General features: G+C 38.0%; 1 protein-coding gene across 1 annotated transcript in view; it reads left to right on the top strand.

Annotated features, from left to right (window-relative positions):
- The window catches only part of eipr1 (EARP complex and GARP complex interacting protein 1), a 46,652-nt gene that overhangs the window by 25,192 nt on the left and 4,126 nt on the right, over window positions 1-17,334 (top strand). The window contains exons 7-8 of the mRNA XM_017431712.3: window positions 13,341-13,508; window positions 15,508-15,675. Of these exons, the coding sequence (XP_017287201.1) occupies window positions 13,341-13,508; window positions 15,508-15,675 (336 nt within the window). The remainder of the gene's footprint in view (window positions 1-13,340; window positions 13,509-15,507; window positions 15,676-17,334) is intronic.

Below are 17,334 nucleotides of genomic sequence, written 5' to 3' on the forward strand. Positions count from 1 at the left end.
GACTGAGATGTCTGATGTTGTTCCTGGGATCTGTTGTAGCCACTGCTCCAGTTTGGGGGTGACTGCCCCTAGGGCCCCGATGACCACAGGCACCACTGTGGTCTTTACCTTCCAGGCCTTTTCCAGTTCCTCTCTGAGGCCCTGGTATTTCTCCAGTTTCTCGTGCTCCTTTTTCCTGATGTTGCAATCAACACACACATCACACACCACACCACATTTCCTCACACCTCACCCATCACCTCTCTGGATGAGAGGTGATATATATGTAATAGATAGATAGATTACCAGTGCTGCATTTTTAGCAAAATTAAGAAGTTCACTGTAAATATTTTTTTTCACAAATATCATTTAAAGGCCACTCCCCCTTCCCTCTCTGTTGTGCTTCAGCTGGTCTTTCAAAGCCCCTCCCTCCATAGGAAGCAAGTAACTATGGCAACTGTAGAAATGGCCTTGATATCAGACTCTTCTTGGCTTTTCACGTCAGCAGTGTGTTTGAGTGTTGCTTTTATAGGTTGTATAGTTTTCCTGTTATTCATTTTTATTGAATATTTTATGGTGTAGTAATTCTTTAAATTTCTCGAGTGGTTTTACTTAAAAAATAATTATTTTTAGGAATGACAAATAAAAAAATCTGTATGTTGTTTTGTACTCAAATGAGGTAGATTCTTATAAATTATATTCAAAGAACTGGTCGGACTCAAAGGATGCTTTTTTATCTCAAATTTGCTCATGTGGTAGTGTCAGGGCTTGGTGACAATTTCAACTGTATGGCAATTTAAAAAAATGTGCTGCTTGAAACTACATCTTGTGTAGTCCAGACTTTCACATTTTCTTTCATTCCCATTTTTTTTTCTTGAAAAGCACCAGAAAAGCAGGGGCATCGGTGAGCTTGCCATCTGTGAACATCCTCTTGTTTGTTTGTGACATTTAGCTTTCAGTCTGATGGTTGTTCATGAGGTGAAGGAAGTTCGTTTTTCTACTCTGCTCATGATGAAGTGCGAGCAGTGGAACACTAATGTTCCTGCTTGACATGGAGCATGTGTACTACTGCACATTAACCTTGTAACTGCAGGTTATCTGCAGCCCATCTCACAACCCCTAGTTGTGTGTGTGCATTATATGTGTGTGTTTTGTTCATTTCCTGTGTTTCTGGGGTATTTGATGAGGGAGGTCAGCATGTGTGTACGTGTGGGCTGTGCTGGAGGAATAATAATCACCTCGCTATTGATTGCTGTGATAACAGCAAAGTGCTGAAGAGATTGAGAGGGGTGCTGCGTGAGGGGGGAAAGAGAGACGAGAAAGTGAGAATGTATTTACAAGATGCGTATCGCAGGGCCAGATAAGATAGCTGAATCATTGATTCACTCCCCGTCAGCCCCATAACAAATTAAAGAGTTCCTGCACACCCTGTTTTGGCCGCTCTCCTCCTGCTGTGCTGCTTTGAAAGATGCAACAGTGCAGATTTAGCCATCGGCACAAAAGGGAAGGAGGGGGCAGCAGTATAGGGCTTATAAGCACAGACCATAGTCTCATATTTGGGATAAGAGAGTTATGAAAACACGCCATTATTTTCTGAGGGAGGGCCTCTAACAAACAGAGGGAGCATTTCAGTCTTATTTTTTTCTTTGTTTTACTAGAATACATTTAATAACATTGTAGTTACTCCTCTGCACAGTTGTGGTAAAAAGTAAATACATGTTCTTTAAAATGCTTTACAATTTAGAAAATATTTGTGCAATTTATCCAAAGCTTCACTTGTTTAAAGGTTAAATGTATAGAGCCTCAAAACACTTCATTTTCTTGTTATATTTTTGAACAAAATCTGAATAAACATGCAAAAACACTTTGTAAAAAACTAAATTCTCCCTTACTGCCTGCATAAATATTAAGAAGGCAACTTTCAACCAGGTCCTGCTAATCAAAAGCAGTGATTAACTGATCAAGTGTGAATGCCTCCATAAAGGCATGGCTTTTGTCAGTTTCCTGGTTTGGAGCATTTGGGTGTGCACCCTATGTGCAGGCCTCATTTAGCAGGTGAAATGCTAAAGTTTAGGACAGGGTATTTAGAAAAAGACTGAACATGTAAGGCTTTTTTGAAAGGATTTCCATGAGAAAGTCTCTTTTCTAAAGAACAACATGGGTTGACAAAGGCGCATCTGATCAATCCACATAAAAAAGACAAAAAACAAGAAACCTCCCCATCTTCAGGTAAAGCTTGGGTTCTAAATGAAAGGTTTATGGGGTTTGTGGTTTCACATCATTTGTTTGTTGGTGAGACTAACTGATTACATCTCTGTAGCCGACTTGACTCCCTTAATCCAGGGTTTTAGATAAACACAGACAGCAACCAAGGGCACCACGTTTTGTTTGAGTGTCTGTATTCATGCATGTGCACTGGCGCACAAGTGTGAAGTGGTTGCATGTGTACATCTTGCAAGTGTGAATGAGCAGCGAGGCATGATTGTAGCTATGTGTCTGAGTGAGTGGCCTGCCTCCCTGCCTCTGTGTGTGTGTGTGTTTAGTGTTGCTCATATATGTCTATGGCCCACTTGTCTGTTTGGAAGTCTGTGTGTGTGTGTGTATTTGTGTCCAGTTGGCGTGGCAGCTGTATGATGGCAGGCTCTCAGCACGCTCCGCTGCCTCCTCAGATGACCTTTGAGGTGTTCCTTCACACCTGCAAACACAAGAAAAGAAGAAATGGGAGAACACGCACACACTGACACACACCGGCCCGTGGCTTGTCACCAGGCTGCCATGCTCCGAAACAGACACAGAGAGTGCATCCCACCAGTAGCAGACACCTTTAGTTAGTTATCTAACACCCTGGAGAGGAAAAAAGAAACAAAGATAACGCTGCTTATAAAACATATATAGATCCTGTTCTACTTTGTACTGATGTAATATGCAGCATTATGTAAATTATGAAATACTCCGCTCCAATACTGGGGACAGAGAGTGGTGTTTAATAGAAAATCGTGACACATTTTCACTTCTTTTTAGCCCGATGGCTCAGTGTACTCTTGCTTATACATTATTCAGAGACTTATCCCTGTTGCATGGAACTGTAGTTGGGATCATAAGTATACGTTAGCAGCATTTTCGAAAAATCTTGTTATAAACAACATAAGAAAAATATGTAGAATTTCACACAAAATACGACTCCAAGCTCAAGATGAAAATTAAAAAAGGAAGAAATATATATGGGAGCAAATTTGTTCAGTCTTGTTTTTTGTATGTTTTCAACTTTATTGAGCTTTTTTTTGTGCAACAATCTGTGTGACACATGATAGCAGCAGGGGTGTAGTGTTCCCAGGTAAAGCTTTTTAACACGTTTTCTTTCAGTGTTATCACTCCATTAAATTCATATTAAGCAGTCTTGCAGTTACCCATCAGATTGGCTGTACTGTTCCCAACTGTGAGCTAAGAAATACACAGAAATTACACCAAATCACAAAGCAAACCCTGCTAGTTGAAGATTAAAACCCTGCTAATAGTTTCATTTAAATATGTTTATTGGCTTGGTTTCTGAAAATACAGCAAAACAGCAACTTGAAGTAAAAGGTTTAAAATGGCAAAAAGCAATGTCCATCACTCAACTCGCCCCCTCGGTCCTAAAATTGTGACTTTCCTTTATGTTATTAGTTGATAACAATTTCTTTTTCAATAAAGTGATGATGACACCATATCAAATTTGGTATAGAGCAAAAAATATGAAAGTTTATTTGCAGTTCATACATATTTTCTTTACTTTTCATTCAGAGGAAATGTCTTTTATTCATCCTGCAGAAGAACTGTAGCTCAAAGAGACTTGGTCCATTTTGCTGCATTGCTCCTCTCCTCAGAGGTCTTTTACACGTTTGTGTTGATGTTTTGGGTTGTAAACTATGTCGGACAATTACAACACCATCAGCTTCTACATTTTGTGGTTGTCCACTCTGCACTCAGACAAGTGTTTAGCGTCATTGTTCTGTAGTAGGAGCCAGTGTCTTTGCATCCTCAGCATTTTTCCAGACACTGTGATGGTTGCTTCCAAATTGGGGGGAGTTTTAATTGAATCTATTCTTCATCAGGCCTGATCTCTCTTGATGAGACTTTTACCTGGATAAATAAAGGATATAATTCACCAGTGAAATGTGACCCAAGTCTCTGTTTGCTGTAAAAGCCCACTGCATGATCAGTCCATTCCCATGCTTTACAGCTGGAGTTCTTGGCAGCAATTATTTAAATCTGCAGCAGGCAAATGATTCAGAAGAAATTCAAATTTGACAAGCTAATAAAGGTTTAAGACACTGATTATAAATCTCATATTCTGTTGTGTTTCAAACAACTTTGTAGTCTTTCTATATTTTACTTGTAATTGTAAAAAAAAAAAAAACACTGATATGATTTAAGTGTTAAAAAGAAATTTTTATTTTTTATTTATTGGGAAAATTCCTCAACTTTATTAGCTATTGTCATTGCCCAATGTGAGTTGTGCATGTGCAGATACACTCAGCAGGGGCCATGATAAGATAGATATTCAAGATAAAAAAATACTGCAGTATTTCCCAATTTGAGCTGCTGCTTGATGTGGTTCATGCATAAGATTTTTTTTTTTTTACAGCAATAATATTAGGAGCACTGCTTTCATTATTTCCACATCATATTCATAAACTTTTTTTGTTTAAATTATTCCCTTTTCTAAATTTTTGGCCTGCAATCTTTAATATTGTTTTATTTTATTATTCACAAAACCATAATTAATTTGACAGACTTTTGGCTTGGACTATGACTATTTCACTGCACAGATATTTATAATAAAAAGTTGACTCAAACTATTTTTATATTTCATTATATTATATTCTTTTTATAACTATTCCGCCTGAAACCTAAAATGTTTTAATGGAGAAAAGATGGAAAAATGTGTTTTGTGTTGGTTTGTGCACAAGAACCAGCTCTGTGTCATTCCTTCCTCACCAGGTTGCTTTGATTCTTTGAATAATATTAGGATAGATAACAGGCATGTAGTACTCACCACTGGGCATATGGCTCTTTCGATTTCTGTGTGCATTTGTGGAAGAGACAGAAATGTTTGTCGCAGGCATGTACTTCCTCTGCATTTTCCTGAATTCCCCCTCAGGACCCTCAGTCCACAGTGAGGGGTGAGGCACACACACAGACACACACTGAGCTGTGTAATAGCTGTCAGACCTGCAGTCACACTGTGCGCTGCAAGATGCATACTGAAAAGCAGAGCAGTGTAGCAGTGAAGTATGGATTCCCAACTCCTACCGTCTGCTGTACATTTGTGTGTGTGTGTGTGTGAGCAAGAGACTGTAAGCTCGATGAGCAGAAAAGAACACACCAGGTTAAACGCCAGCTGTCTGTTGGTAGAAAGACGAGAACTTGACATCATTAAAAGTCCTCATCCAGACACAAAAACGCAGGATCAGATTGTGAGCCGCCCAATGAAAGACGGCCTTTTCTTTCCGCACTTTCAGCAACGTGCCATAGCAATAGAGTATGCATTATTCGAAAACCATGTCTGTCATATTTTATTCAAATATTCAAATATAGCCTATTATTCAAACATGCTTCCTATTTAAAGTGTCATATTTCAAAATCCAATGAGGCTATTATGCTAAAGACATCAGTTGTTGTGTTGAAAGTGTGGACTTCCATATGCCACTGTCGATTTGAGGGTGACCTTCTGAACCCTGCTACTGTCAAATCGATCATCTGTAACCTTTTCATGTGCTTCAAGTCCCCTCTTCCCATCAGAAGGCACGGAACAAGCATCATACTGTGACTCTCGCAGTGCTGTGGTCAAGACCTCATGCAGACATTGAAATGAAAGACTAAAGGTGAAGAAGATCTTTGGATTCACCAGCACAGCATTGTGTTTATTTGAGTTGCCTGTCAGTGTTTTTATTCCATCGCAGAAATGCCAAGTTCACAGTTCAATGAGTATTTGCCACTTTTGAAATGGTTGGTGCTTGATTACAAATAGCGAAAAGAATCAATATTTTGTCTTCTTCTAAAAATAAGTAGTTTAATTATTTTGTGTGTCCTAGATGAGTCTAGGACAAGTCCATTTTTCAAGGGTTCAATAAAAGCAGATTTATACATATTACAATGCTAAAAGACCAAGGGGTTCTGCATGGTGTCCATGTGTGAAAAGCCACTGGGACCTTACCAACGTATCAAAGTTTGAATTCTTAGTATTTGTTGAACCAGCTGTGTACAAGCACTCAACATAGAATTCCACTCATCAGTCAATGATTTCACTTTTCTGTCCAGTAGGTGGTAATAACGTGCTCGCAAGCTGGTACGTTAGCTGTTAATTCAAAGAAAAGAAGTTTGAGGAATTTCTTACAAGGATTTTGATGCAATTAGTTTTGTAATCCCTGGGTGTGATGAGTTGTAGAAATGTGGATATGTATTCTCTTCACACAGAATCACTTCAAAACAGTCATTCACATTGTTTTCCTTCATTTTCTCATAATTATACTTGTGCAGAGTTTAGTTTTATTGTATCTCAAAGGGGGAATTTGATTTTACAGTGGCAGTAAAAATACAAGCAAGAGAATTGACAATAAAAAACAAGAATAAAAAGTACAGGACGTTAAAGAGGACATTAGAATTTCGACAACTAAACTTGAGTTAAAATGGTAGGAAATCTAAGTGCAAATAAATTAATTTAGGAAAATTGCAAGTTGGTTGAACTAATTGCATGTGGAACAAAAGAGCATCTATATCTTGAGTACTGGCTCTAGGGAGTATTATCTCCATCCTGAGGGAAGAAGAAAAAATTATTTTAAAAAAAGGGATGATCAGGGCTGGTGGTCTTTTTGAACTCTTGTCATATGTGCCACATTTCATGTACACAATTTGTTCATGGGAAGCAGCAGTTTTTCAGGCCCAGCTGCTAACTAGCATACCAAATACTGATGTTTGCCAAAGTTGAGTGAAACTCATCCAGTCTCAGAAAAATAATTCTCTTGTTAACAAGTGACAAGGTCATCATGAAGCCACCTAAGGGAAGGTAGTAGATAGAAATTCAAGTTCAAGTTCATCTTTGGAAGGCAAATGTCCTCACTTCCTTGATTTCATTCACATACTGTTTCACTGCTGTTTGATTAGCTTGGAGCTCTAAATTTTTCTAGTTAACTTTAGGTGGGAAATGGTTGGGTTCAAAGCATGTTAATCCAATGGATCAGATAAAGAAACAACAAAATATAATTTCACTTTATATTTTTTTAGTTTATCCGGTGTGTTGAAAAGTGACGTTGGTCTTTTATTTGCTTTGAAAGAATGACAGAAGATGATGCAGCTACAGTGATTATGAGGCGGTTAGGTGGTGATGCTTGGCTGCATCCTATGATATGGTTTTGTGCACAAAGGTTATTTAAAAACAGATTTTTACTAGCTTTATGTCAATTTTTTTGTCATAAACTGAGTGAAAAATATATTGATTAAAAACATATTGTGCAGGTGCACTGTGATTGCTGTTCCCATGGTTACCTCACATGACGTATTATCTTCACAAAGCCACATGAGCGGCAATGCCAAGCACAAAACGGGAATCTTTTCCCATATGACAGCGCCCCTCAAAGTAACAATGTTCATCTGTTTGCTCCCTTATCAAGCAAGTTAGTTCCCACATTAACATAAGATGAAGGAAAATTTGCAACTATTAGTGGAGGGGGGCTTTTTCCTGATCTTACCAATTAATGATCTATTGTTGGCCTTGAAAGAAAAACAAATGGTTGTGATACTGTGAGCTAATTATTCAGATTTAATAAGATTTACAGATTAACACAGATAACCTTACTCTATTATCAATGTTTTATACTGTTACTCTTGTGTTTTGGAAAGGCTTAAGAATAAAACCCACCTATCAAACTCTTTGTGTGAGTCTCCTCCTACAATAGTCATAGACAACGATTTAACATCTGGGAAAATCAAAAGTTTAACAGACTTGTTGCAGTTAGTTATAGTTACTAATGTGTAATTTCACATATCATCTCCACAACTCCTGAAGTCAGACATCTATTTTTGTAAGAAAATGAAGCATTCTGCCGTGCATTATGTCCAAGAATCTCTTCTCTGGTCATGTCTGTCCAAAGGACATTGTTTCAGAATTATTACAGTTTGTTCAGATGCAACTTTCGCTATGCTGTGCTACAAAGTTCTTTTTAGTAAAAACAGGCTTTCTCCTGGCAACTTCTTCAGACAAGCCATGCTTGTTGAGTCTATTTCTAATTGTGCTGCTATGAATTTTAACTCTGAGGCCTGTGGAGTTACAGATGAAGCTCATGGGTTGTTTGTAACTTGATGTAATTCAGATACTTTAAAAGTGACCTTAAATCTCTTTAACCACTTTTCTAATAGAATTATTTATGTCTTTTTTATTCATTCAGGTTCACATAGACCTGAATGCTGTTGACCAGAACAACTACCAAAGCTACTTTTTCATATAGGTTAATGTATTTTATCAACAGCACCTGGCTGCTATTTATACTTTTAATATCTATAGAATCAGTAAGGATAGACTTAGTTTCTTTTACCTACTGCTTTTGTACTTTTTGTCTTGTTTTAGCTAACTAATAGCACAATATGACGTTATTTTTCATCTGAGGTTGAATTTACCCCATTTTAAAACCTGGTGAGGACCAGATGATTTGTTATTATGTCCTGGTATGTAAAAACTTGCTGAACTGAAAGAGAGTGTACTTCATTTTCACTATAACTCTATGCATGCTGCTTTATGTAATGATCCATTACTTTAACGCATGAGCAGATTCTTCTTCCCTCTTTCTACCTGCCTGCCCACCTTTCTCTCTACCATCTGTCTTTCTCTGCCTTCTCCATCTCAAAGCCAGGCTTTAATTTTGATCAGCGATGAAATGATTGCTCTCCTCTTTCAATTTTTCTTTTCTCCCCTCCCCTCCCAGCCCAGTTGTCATAGAAACAGGAGTGTGTGTGTGTGTGTTTGAGAGGGAGTTTGTGTGTTACCGTGAGCGTCTGTGTTCCAGTCGATTCCCTCAGCAGAGAGATTTATCATCCAGACTAAGTTAGGAGGTTGTGTGTGATGGCCAAATGTGCACCTTCCTGTCTACCTTTGTAGCTTCCTGCCTGCCCACCTTTATCTTCTCTATTTGCACACAGAAATAGTATTTGAGAGTGTGTGTTTTCCCAGTTTTATGTTTTTATCTGCGTGCGCCCAACAGTGTGTGTAATAGGTCCCCTGTCCCCTCATCAGACCCCCATCACACACTCTCTAGCTGGATGGATGACTTTAGATTGAGTGTTTGGTGGCTTAGGCCGACCACAACTCTAATCCTCTGCACTCAAACAAACGTAAACACACACTTGCACACATACATGAGGTCCCAGGTCTCTCCACTATTAGCCAGGGCCGAGGGAGTTTATGCATGTCTCTGTGTGTGTGCGTGCTTGGAGGGGATTGCTCAGAGACACAAGAAGGGGAACGAGCGAAACTAACCCAATTTCCTGCTCCATTTCCTTTTCACGCGGCGGGTGCGTCCCATTCCACAGCGGGCCGGGTTGAACACCAGCAACCCTACAGCCCGAGGTCACGCCTTTTACCTCTGAGCCACACTCAGGAGAGGGAGGGAGCAGTTTAAATAAATCATGGGCCTCTGCTCAAAATTACAAACGAAATTGCTATTTCGAGTGAAATTGAAGTTCACTAAAAGTTCCAAGTCGACTCAGATTAGAATGTTGATGTTTGATAAGAGCTTCTTTGAAATATTTAGCTCTTCTGTGTTTATTCTTACCATTTACTCACCATTCTTAAAATTGTGTACATGCAGCTTATAAGTAAACACCCATTAAAATGTTGTTGTCCAAAAGAATATATAATATATAGAATGTATAACTAAACATACCAACTTGATTTAACAGAAATGATCACAACTTCTTTCACATAACTCAGCATATGATGAAGCATCTTTAGTTTAGTCCTTAATGCATTCTTCTTTTTGTGTAGCAAAAACATCAATTCATCTCAACATAGACCACACCTTGCATGATGGTCAAAAAACAAAAGACCTCTTACAAACTCAGTGCCAGCCTATCATATCTAAAATGGCTCTAACAACTTAATCGCCAGACGTTCATCCAAGAAACTTGGGTTTGAACCCTATGCAGGATCATTGTTTATGTGAAAGCTTTTGAGGTATTTCATCTTCACCAGAAGACTGCAATACTTCCCAACTTTTTGTATGGTTGCAAAAACCTCAGACCTTTTGATAGAAGTGCTTCTTACAATCATCTGTGTACAGACGTGTCTCTTTGGTAACCAAATCAGTGGAGAAGAAGCTTGTTTCTTTTTCTGGTGCCAACCAGGTGGTAGCTTCCAAAGGAGAAACACGAAGCAGTTCTGTAACTTCCAAAAAAAGAAGCCATTATCCACATAATGAAATATTTCTACTACAACATGGTTATCTCACTTTTAGGAGACAAGACATGCAAACTTAAAAGTTGTGGAGCTAATGGTTGAAGTCTGGGTTTTAACACTTAGAGATACCAATAATCTTGCCCTGATTCTATTCCAGCCCTGTAATTCCAGTTTACATTGGTTTTTGAATAAAGTTCAATCACTGCCACAATCAAAAGATACTGTTTTCAAGATTTAACTTTATTGTTAAAAGTTTGCTAACAGTTTTGTTTTTGGTCAATCAAACAAAAAAAAAAGTCCCTTTCCCTGTGCTCTCAGAGTCTTGCATTTTGGCAGGGTTCAAGCAGGTTGTCTTTTATCTTTTGTTCAGAGTGGCATCTGTCAAGCTGCTTTACCATGAAGGCCTGACTGATGGAGTGCTGCTGACATGGTCATCGTTCCAGCAAATCGCAAGAGGGCACACATACTGTGTCAGAAATTGTGGGGTTCTTGGTCACTTCCTTTTCCAAAGATCTACTTTCTTTGGCTGGATGACAAATTTGAGTTTAGCCTAATGACAAACTTCAGGGAGTCCTGGTCTTAAACCAATTTTACATTCATCATGGGAATGCTTAAATCTTTATAGGAACAAATTGAATTGCTTAACTCATTTTTTTTTAAAGTAAACAAAAAGTGTAGTCAATGGGTGGAAAAGTGAGATACATCATTTTAAAATGATGATTGAAATGGTACATAAGTTGTGAAATCATAATCTCTTTACAAATTTGTCTCTCCTTAAAATTATAGAGGCTTTCTTCTAGGACATTAAGACATCTAGAAGCATGGTTTTACAGCTATTTCTTTACTTTAAAAAAAAAAAACAAAAAAAAAAAAACAGATTGTCTTGTGATGTTATTGATGTCCATCAATAAAAATTTTGAATTTGTACAGTTTGAAATAAAATCCAAATAAATGTAAGAATCAGTCTTTCTCAGTTTGGAAACATATGTTTCTATTCTGCAAAAGCCTCATAACAAGAAAGTAATGTCTTTTGAGGTCAATATTTGTGTAAATGCAAGCCAATCCATAAGAATCTGATAAATGTGTTCCTTTTCTGTGCTCCATGAACAGAGTGTGCTTTTGGTTTTCGCTTGTCTGTCAGTTTCTCTCAAATATAGTAAACAATAAAGCAGCGACCCAGTGGCAGTGCCAGTATGAACACATACACACTTAAAAACACACAAAGTCCCACTGAGTCCCTGAGTTGTCTTGACCTAAATAAAGCCCAGCGGTCTGCCTCAGGTCATTCTCTTATACCTCCCTTATTTTAATGAGATTTTTAATTAGCATGTTAATTGCCTAACACAATCAGCAGGGTGACTAGCTTGCTGGTTAGCTGCTGTTGGCATCCAACTGGGCTATAACACTGTGGCTTTCCACTCTGCTGAGCAGAACCATGCAGAGCTTAGCTGTGCAAGGCTAGCCTGGAGAAGAAATGGTATAAAAGAAAACAAGTAGTGATTTTTCTTCAGACTCATGCTGCATTTATGGTAAAGGCAGCGCTCCAAATCTAATTAACTACCAATTTATTTCACCCCTGACCACCAGTTCTTTGTTACTTTGCTTCTGCTGTTTAGAAAAATGTTTCAGGAGACTACAAAACCCCACAACCATCGCCATTAACATGTGCAGGCAAAGTATTTTTACACACATTCACGTATTCATCTTATATAGAAAACATGGGCTTACATAATGTTATTTTATTTATCATCATAAGCATTTGCAACATTGCAAATTTTGAGTAATTCTGCTATAAAACAGACTTAAATCTACCATTATTGTTAAGACACCATGCAAAAACACTGTTTGTCTAACATTCTACAAAATTAATCAGCACTTATGTATATAACTTAACACATAATTGTACAATATCAGACATTGATAAAACATGGTAATCAATTTTATTTAAAAAAAGACCTGCACTTAAGTTATCAACTTTGTAAAGAGTTTAAATCTCAGTCTTTTTTATTTTATTTTTTTCTGGCATACTTTAAAAAGCGTCATGAATTAACATTAAAAAAAGTACCAAATTTGCAAAGTGACATTTTTAGAAAACAGGCGCCTTCTACTTATCCAAAGACTTTTCTGCTGTTTTGCACGTGTGAAACATTTAAAATATTTTAATTTCTTTCTTCCATCGGTTGTTGTGGTTCGAGGATGAAACCATCAGCGAGTTTGTCCGCTGAAGACGGCAGCCTGCTGCGTCTGGAAATGAGTTTGATGGGAGTGGAGTTTGTGCACAATAAGCCTAAAGAGGTTAAATCACAGAGGGGAAGGGATCCGCTGTCAAATGTATTTACTGGTCCAGCTTTTAGTGTTTTTAATGCACTAGTTAATAAAGCACACAAAGAAACAATTACATAATTAATACAATCTTTTGTTGGCTAGCAGAGTTACTATTGTTGAATCTGACTTTTGAAACAAGGATATGTAGTTCATAAGACAAGGTTATTTATTTATCTATAATTAGGGAAAGTAGATGTAAATGTATGGGAGATAAAAGAGAATGAAGGTGGCCAGAAAGGTATTTGAAAAGCCCTTATACAGAGCACCCCTTCCTTTCTCTGTCACGTCACCCTGTTAGCTTCACTGCAGCAGCAACTCAAGGCTGTTCGGTTATGAGTCTCGCCTTTATAATTTAACTCTGCCTGCGTTGGCTTCTTTATTGATCTTGGCCTTCACTGACAGACAGACAGAGCCACAGAAAAATGCTTTGATTTAGCTCAGGAATGTTCTCACTTGTTTGGATCCTGTAAATTATGTTTGTTCTGTCATATCCCCCTTTCCCTTTTCGACTCCCTCTATCCTAATCTGCTTCTGCTCTTATCGTTTTTTTTTTCCTCCAAGCTTTCCTTCTACTTCTAATCACTCCTCTGTTTTATCTTCCTCTTTCCAGTCAGATCTACTGTATAGAGAATGCTCATGGCCAACTGGTGCGTGACCTGGACTTCAATCCCAATCGACAGTACTACCTGGCGAGCTGCGGGGACGACTGCAAGGTCAAGTTCTGGGACGTCCGTAATGTTCAGGAGCCTGTAAAAACCCTGGAGGAGCATTCGCACTGGTGTGTGGATCGACTGAGGTTAAAACAGCTCACACATGAGCGATGACAAGTTCTCATGTCAACACTTTGGTTGACTTGAGACTTATCATCAATTTATCATCCAGAGTTATATATTTTTTCTGTATGCTACAAAATTGCAATTTTGCAGCAGTAGATTTTTTCAACACTGAGGGTAAAACATTTTGACCAGGAATTGTAGTGAATTCATCTTCATCTTCTGCTTTTTTAGTTTTAAAAAACTGTCATTTCCAGGTAGTTTTTTGTTCCATCGTTTTTTGAACATTGCATCAAAACATTCTTCATTCATCTTTTCAAAACTGACTGACAATCATCTAAAGATTGTTAGTTTTAAAGTAATGTGTTCTTTATTTAATTTTTGGTTTTAATTTTACCAGCGTGTCATTTTATCAAAACAGATATTTTACAGAATTTAGAAGAACTCATAAATGAAATATATTGTATAAAATTTGAAATGGGAAAATCTTTTGGCATTTGCACAAAAGCAGGTTTAGTTTTAAATTTGAAAGAATAAAAAGATGGGATAGTTAGGAAGATAGAAATTCAGGCATCTTTAGAAAGCACGCTCACAACAACAATCAATATGATGATAACTCCTTTGCTCCACTTTTGATTGGTTTCTTGTTTCAATAATTGCTTTATCTCCTGACCAATGAAACACCCTGACTACTCCTGATGTAATAAAAGGTAGTAATACAGTCGTTAAATCTGCAGCCACTTCTTTTGTCATTTGGACTGAAGGAGAGTGGGCCGACTGCAGCCAAGTCCACCTCCGGGTTGTCTCAAGAAGAAGCTTCGGGCGTTGCTAACAGCTGAACAGTCGACTGCAGATGTGTTGGTGTGGGAGACACATTGTCTCCTGTGTGAGCTGAATAGATGATCAGTGTGTTTCTGTGAGCCAAACTGGGATCCTGCTGCAGCGCACCACTCCTCACCTGACACCAGCAGGCACATACATACACAAAAGCACATTCACGTTTTGTCTATGCGCACGCACACATAGGCAGACGTTATCTCCAAAGAAGAGACAGGCTTTGCAAACACATCCATAACCGTAGATTACAGCAGATGGGATGTCTTTCGATAGGTGATATGCATGTATGTGTGGATTCACTATCATCACATCTGTGTTTTTGCAAAAGCTTTCTTTTTATCTATGTGGCCACATGCGTTTGTGTGCGTTCTAGCATTTCTATAAAGCATATTCTCATTTGTATTCGCCTGTATGAGCATCTGACTTCAGTGCAATGCATACATGTGTGGGTGTTTGTCGTGCGCGCTCATTTGTCGGAGCGCAGCCAGGATATGGCCTCGGGGCTGCTGGGGGTATTAGGAACTATTTTTTTGCAGGGAAGCGGATTAGCGGAGCGCAGGGAACGACGTGGCCACGGCTGATTTTTCTGTCAACAGCCTCAGTTATCCCTCAATCCCTCCCTGTGAGGGAACTGGGACCGCACTCTGAGCTGCGCCCCGGGCTCACAAAGAAACCCAGACACACAAAGAATGTGTGGAGGAAAAGAAAGCAAGTCGGAGATGCAGTGTTGATGGTAGAAAGAAGGGACAAAATGGAGAGAATACGGGAGGGAAAGTTGTGAAAGTGGGCAAGAAATAAAGCAAGGATCATGGAATTTCTGATAATAATCATCAGCTCATGTGAACTAAGCTCAAATATAGACTGACTGCAAGCTACCAAATCCGCATTACTGGCATCTGAATACTCAAATAGAGATATGTGAATGCCTCTGTAGGAGCGCTGCATTTTCTGCAGGATTTGTGTGGGAGGCTGAGTGAGTGCATGTGTGGTCCGCTCACACATTCAGTAAACAAACTTTCACAGCATTCGGTGCTTGCTGCGGGGCTCTTCACCCACACAGAGCTTTGTTCAGAATAATTTTAGTCATATGCATGATTGTAAAAAAAGGATTGCACTTCCCCACATTTCTTGCGTTGTCTAATTCTGAATGAATAATGTGTGTCCCAGGGTGTGGAGCGTCCGCTACAACCACAGCCACGACCAGCTGGTGTTGACGGCCAGCAGCGACAGCCGTCTCATTCTGTCCAATATGGTGTCCATCTCCTCGGAGCCATTCGGACACTTGGTGGACGACGAGGAGCTCAGCGAGGGGGAGGAAAACCATCAGGAAGACAAGTAAGAAAAAATAATGAAAAATGGTTTCCAGTTTGTGAAAGTCACCTGCTTTTTTCATGCAAACTTTGACTTGAGCTGGTTTTTGTTTTTTGTTTTTTCTTTTTATATAAAGAACAAAAACGTGAAATTGTATTAATAAGAGAAACACAAAGTACAGTTTTTAAACTTGTGACTTTTTCTCCTAAATGAAAGAAGAGGTTGAGTGACATCTACAAATTAAAACCCTTTGAAACTAGGCAAAGAAAAAACATCCATCATCACTAATACATGTTAATCTTTTTAAAGGATTTATAACATTCATTCCATTCCTTCCTTGGTGGATCTGCTAGTCTGCTGAACTTCTTTCTCTTGTTTAAAAGAATTCACCTCTGCTTTCATACAGATGGACTCACATTGTGTTTGAGCACTTTTTGATATCAGGTATGCACAGACATATCATCCTATTAAGCAGGTTGGCTGACATTGACCAATCATCAAATAGAATCATCTGAAACCAGTGACGGTGGCTGATGTTTATGTGATGGTTCATTGTTTTCTTGCATTGACTTTCTGACAAATTATTTTATGATTGACTTGTGTTTTACAAATAACTTAGTTGGGGCGCATAAGCACTGAAAGGTCACTGAGTTCGTTTTAGTTAAACAAGCTAAGAATTCCTTTAAATCCTCTCCGACAAAGGATTCTTTTGTAAAAAAATATCTCTGATAGGTTTTCATGAAATATGTGAAAAATTCAATAAGTGTGATGAAGAGTGAATAAATATCAACTATTGAGTTACTTTTTTAATGCATACTTTCTTTTCCTGCCAAAATGGAGAAAATATGACAACAAATAATATCCTGGCTATTCTGCTAAAATACTTTTATTTTGGTAATAATATTGGCCAGCAGAGATTCATCCTCCAAGGGTGATGTACAATAATGTAAATTAATCTCTTCTGACAATTGAGATGATTTTTACTTCAGTTTGTATTACAAAACAAAACTAGGAAAAAGTCAAACCTTTGAGTCAAATAAGTTAAATATAAAACTTTACCCAAACTGGGTCTAAAACAGGGCAATCCTAAACAGCAGTTAATCTGCAACAGAATGGCTGAAAAAGAAAAGAATCAAACTGTTGGGCTGCCCTAGACAAAGTCAAGACCTTAACCTGATTGAAATACTGAGGTGAGATCTTAAACGAAAACAAATGGCTGCAACTCTCAATGAACTGCAGCAACATTGTAAATAAGAGTGGACCAAAAATCCTCCAGAACAATGTGAGAGACTGATGAGGTCATACAGAAGACAATTACAGTAGTTACAAGTTGTTCAACGAGCTCTTGAATCATAAGTTTGACTTTGTGGTTCACACCAAGTTTTTGCTTTTTCTTTGAGCTTTTTGTTAATTAAAAAACAAGATGGTGTAATATATCATATGTTGTTCATCCTAGGTTATAATTTTAATTTTAAAAACCTACTAAGTACTAGTGTTCAGTTTCATGTCCTAAAACCTAAAACTTAAAACTTTGAGAACTAAATAATAATAATAATAATAATAATAATAATAATAATAATAATAATAATAATAATAATAATAATAATAATAATAATCATTTTATTTAAATAGCGCCTTTCAGGACACCCAAGGACACTTTACATCAATGAAGAAATAAAAAAA

The sequence above is a fragment of the Kryptolebias marmoratus genome, linkage group LG10 (assembly GCF_001649575.2).
Source record: "Kryptolebias marmoratus isolate JLee-2015 linkage group LG10, ASM164957v2, whole genome shotgun sequence".
Lineage (NCBI taxonomy): Eukaryota > Metazoa > Chordata > Actinopteri > Cyprinodontiformes > Rivulidae > Kryptolebias > Kryptolebias marmoratus.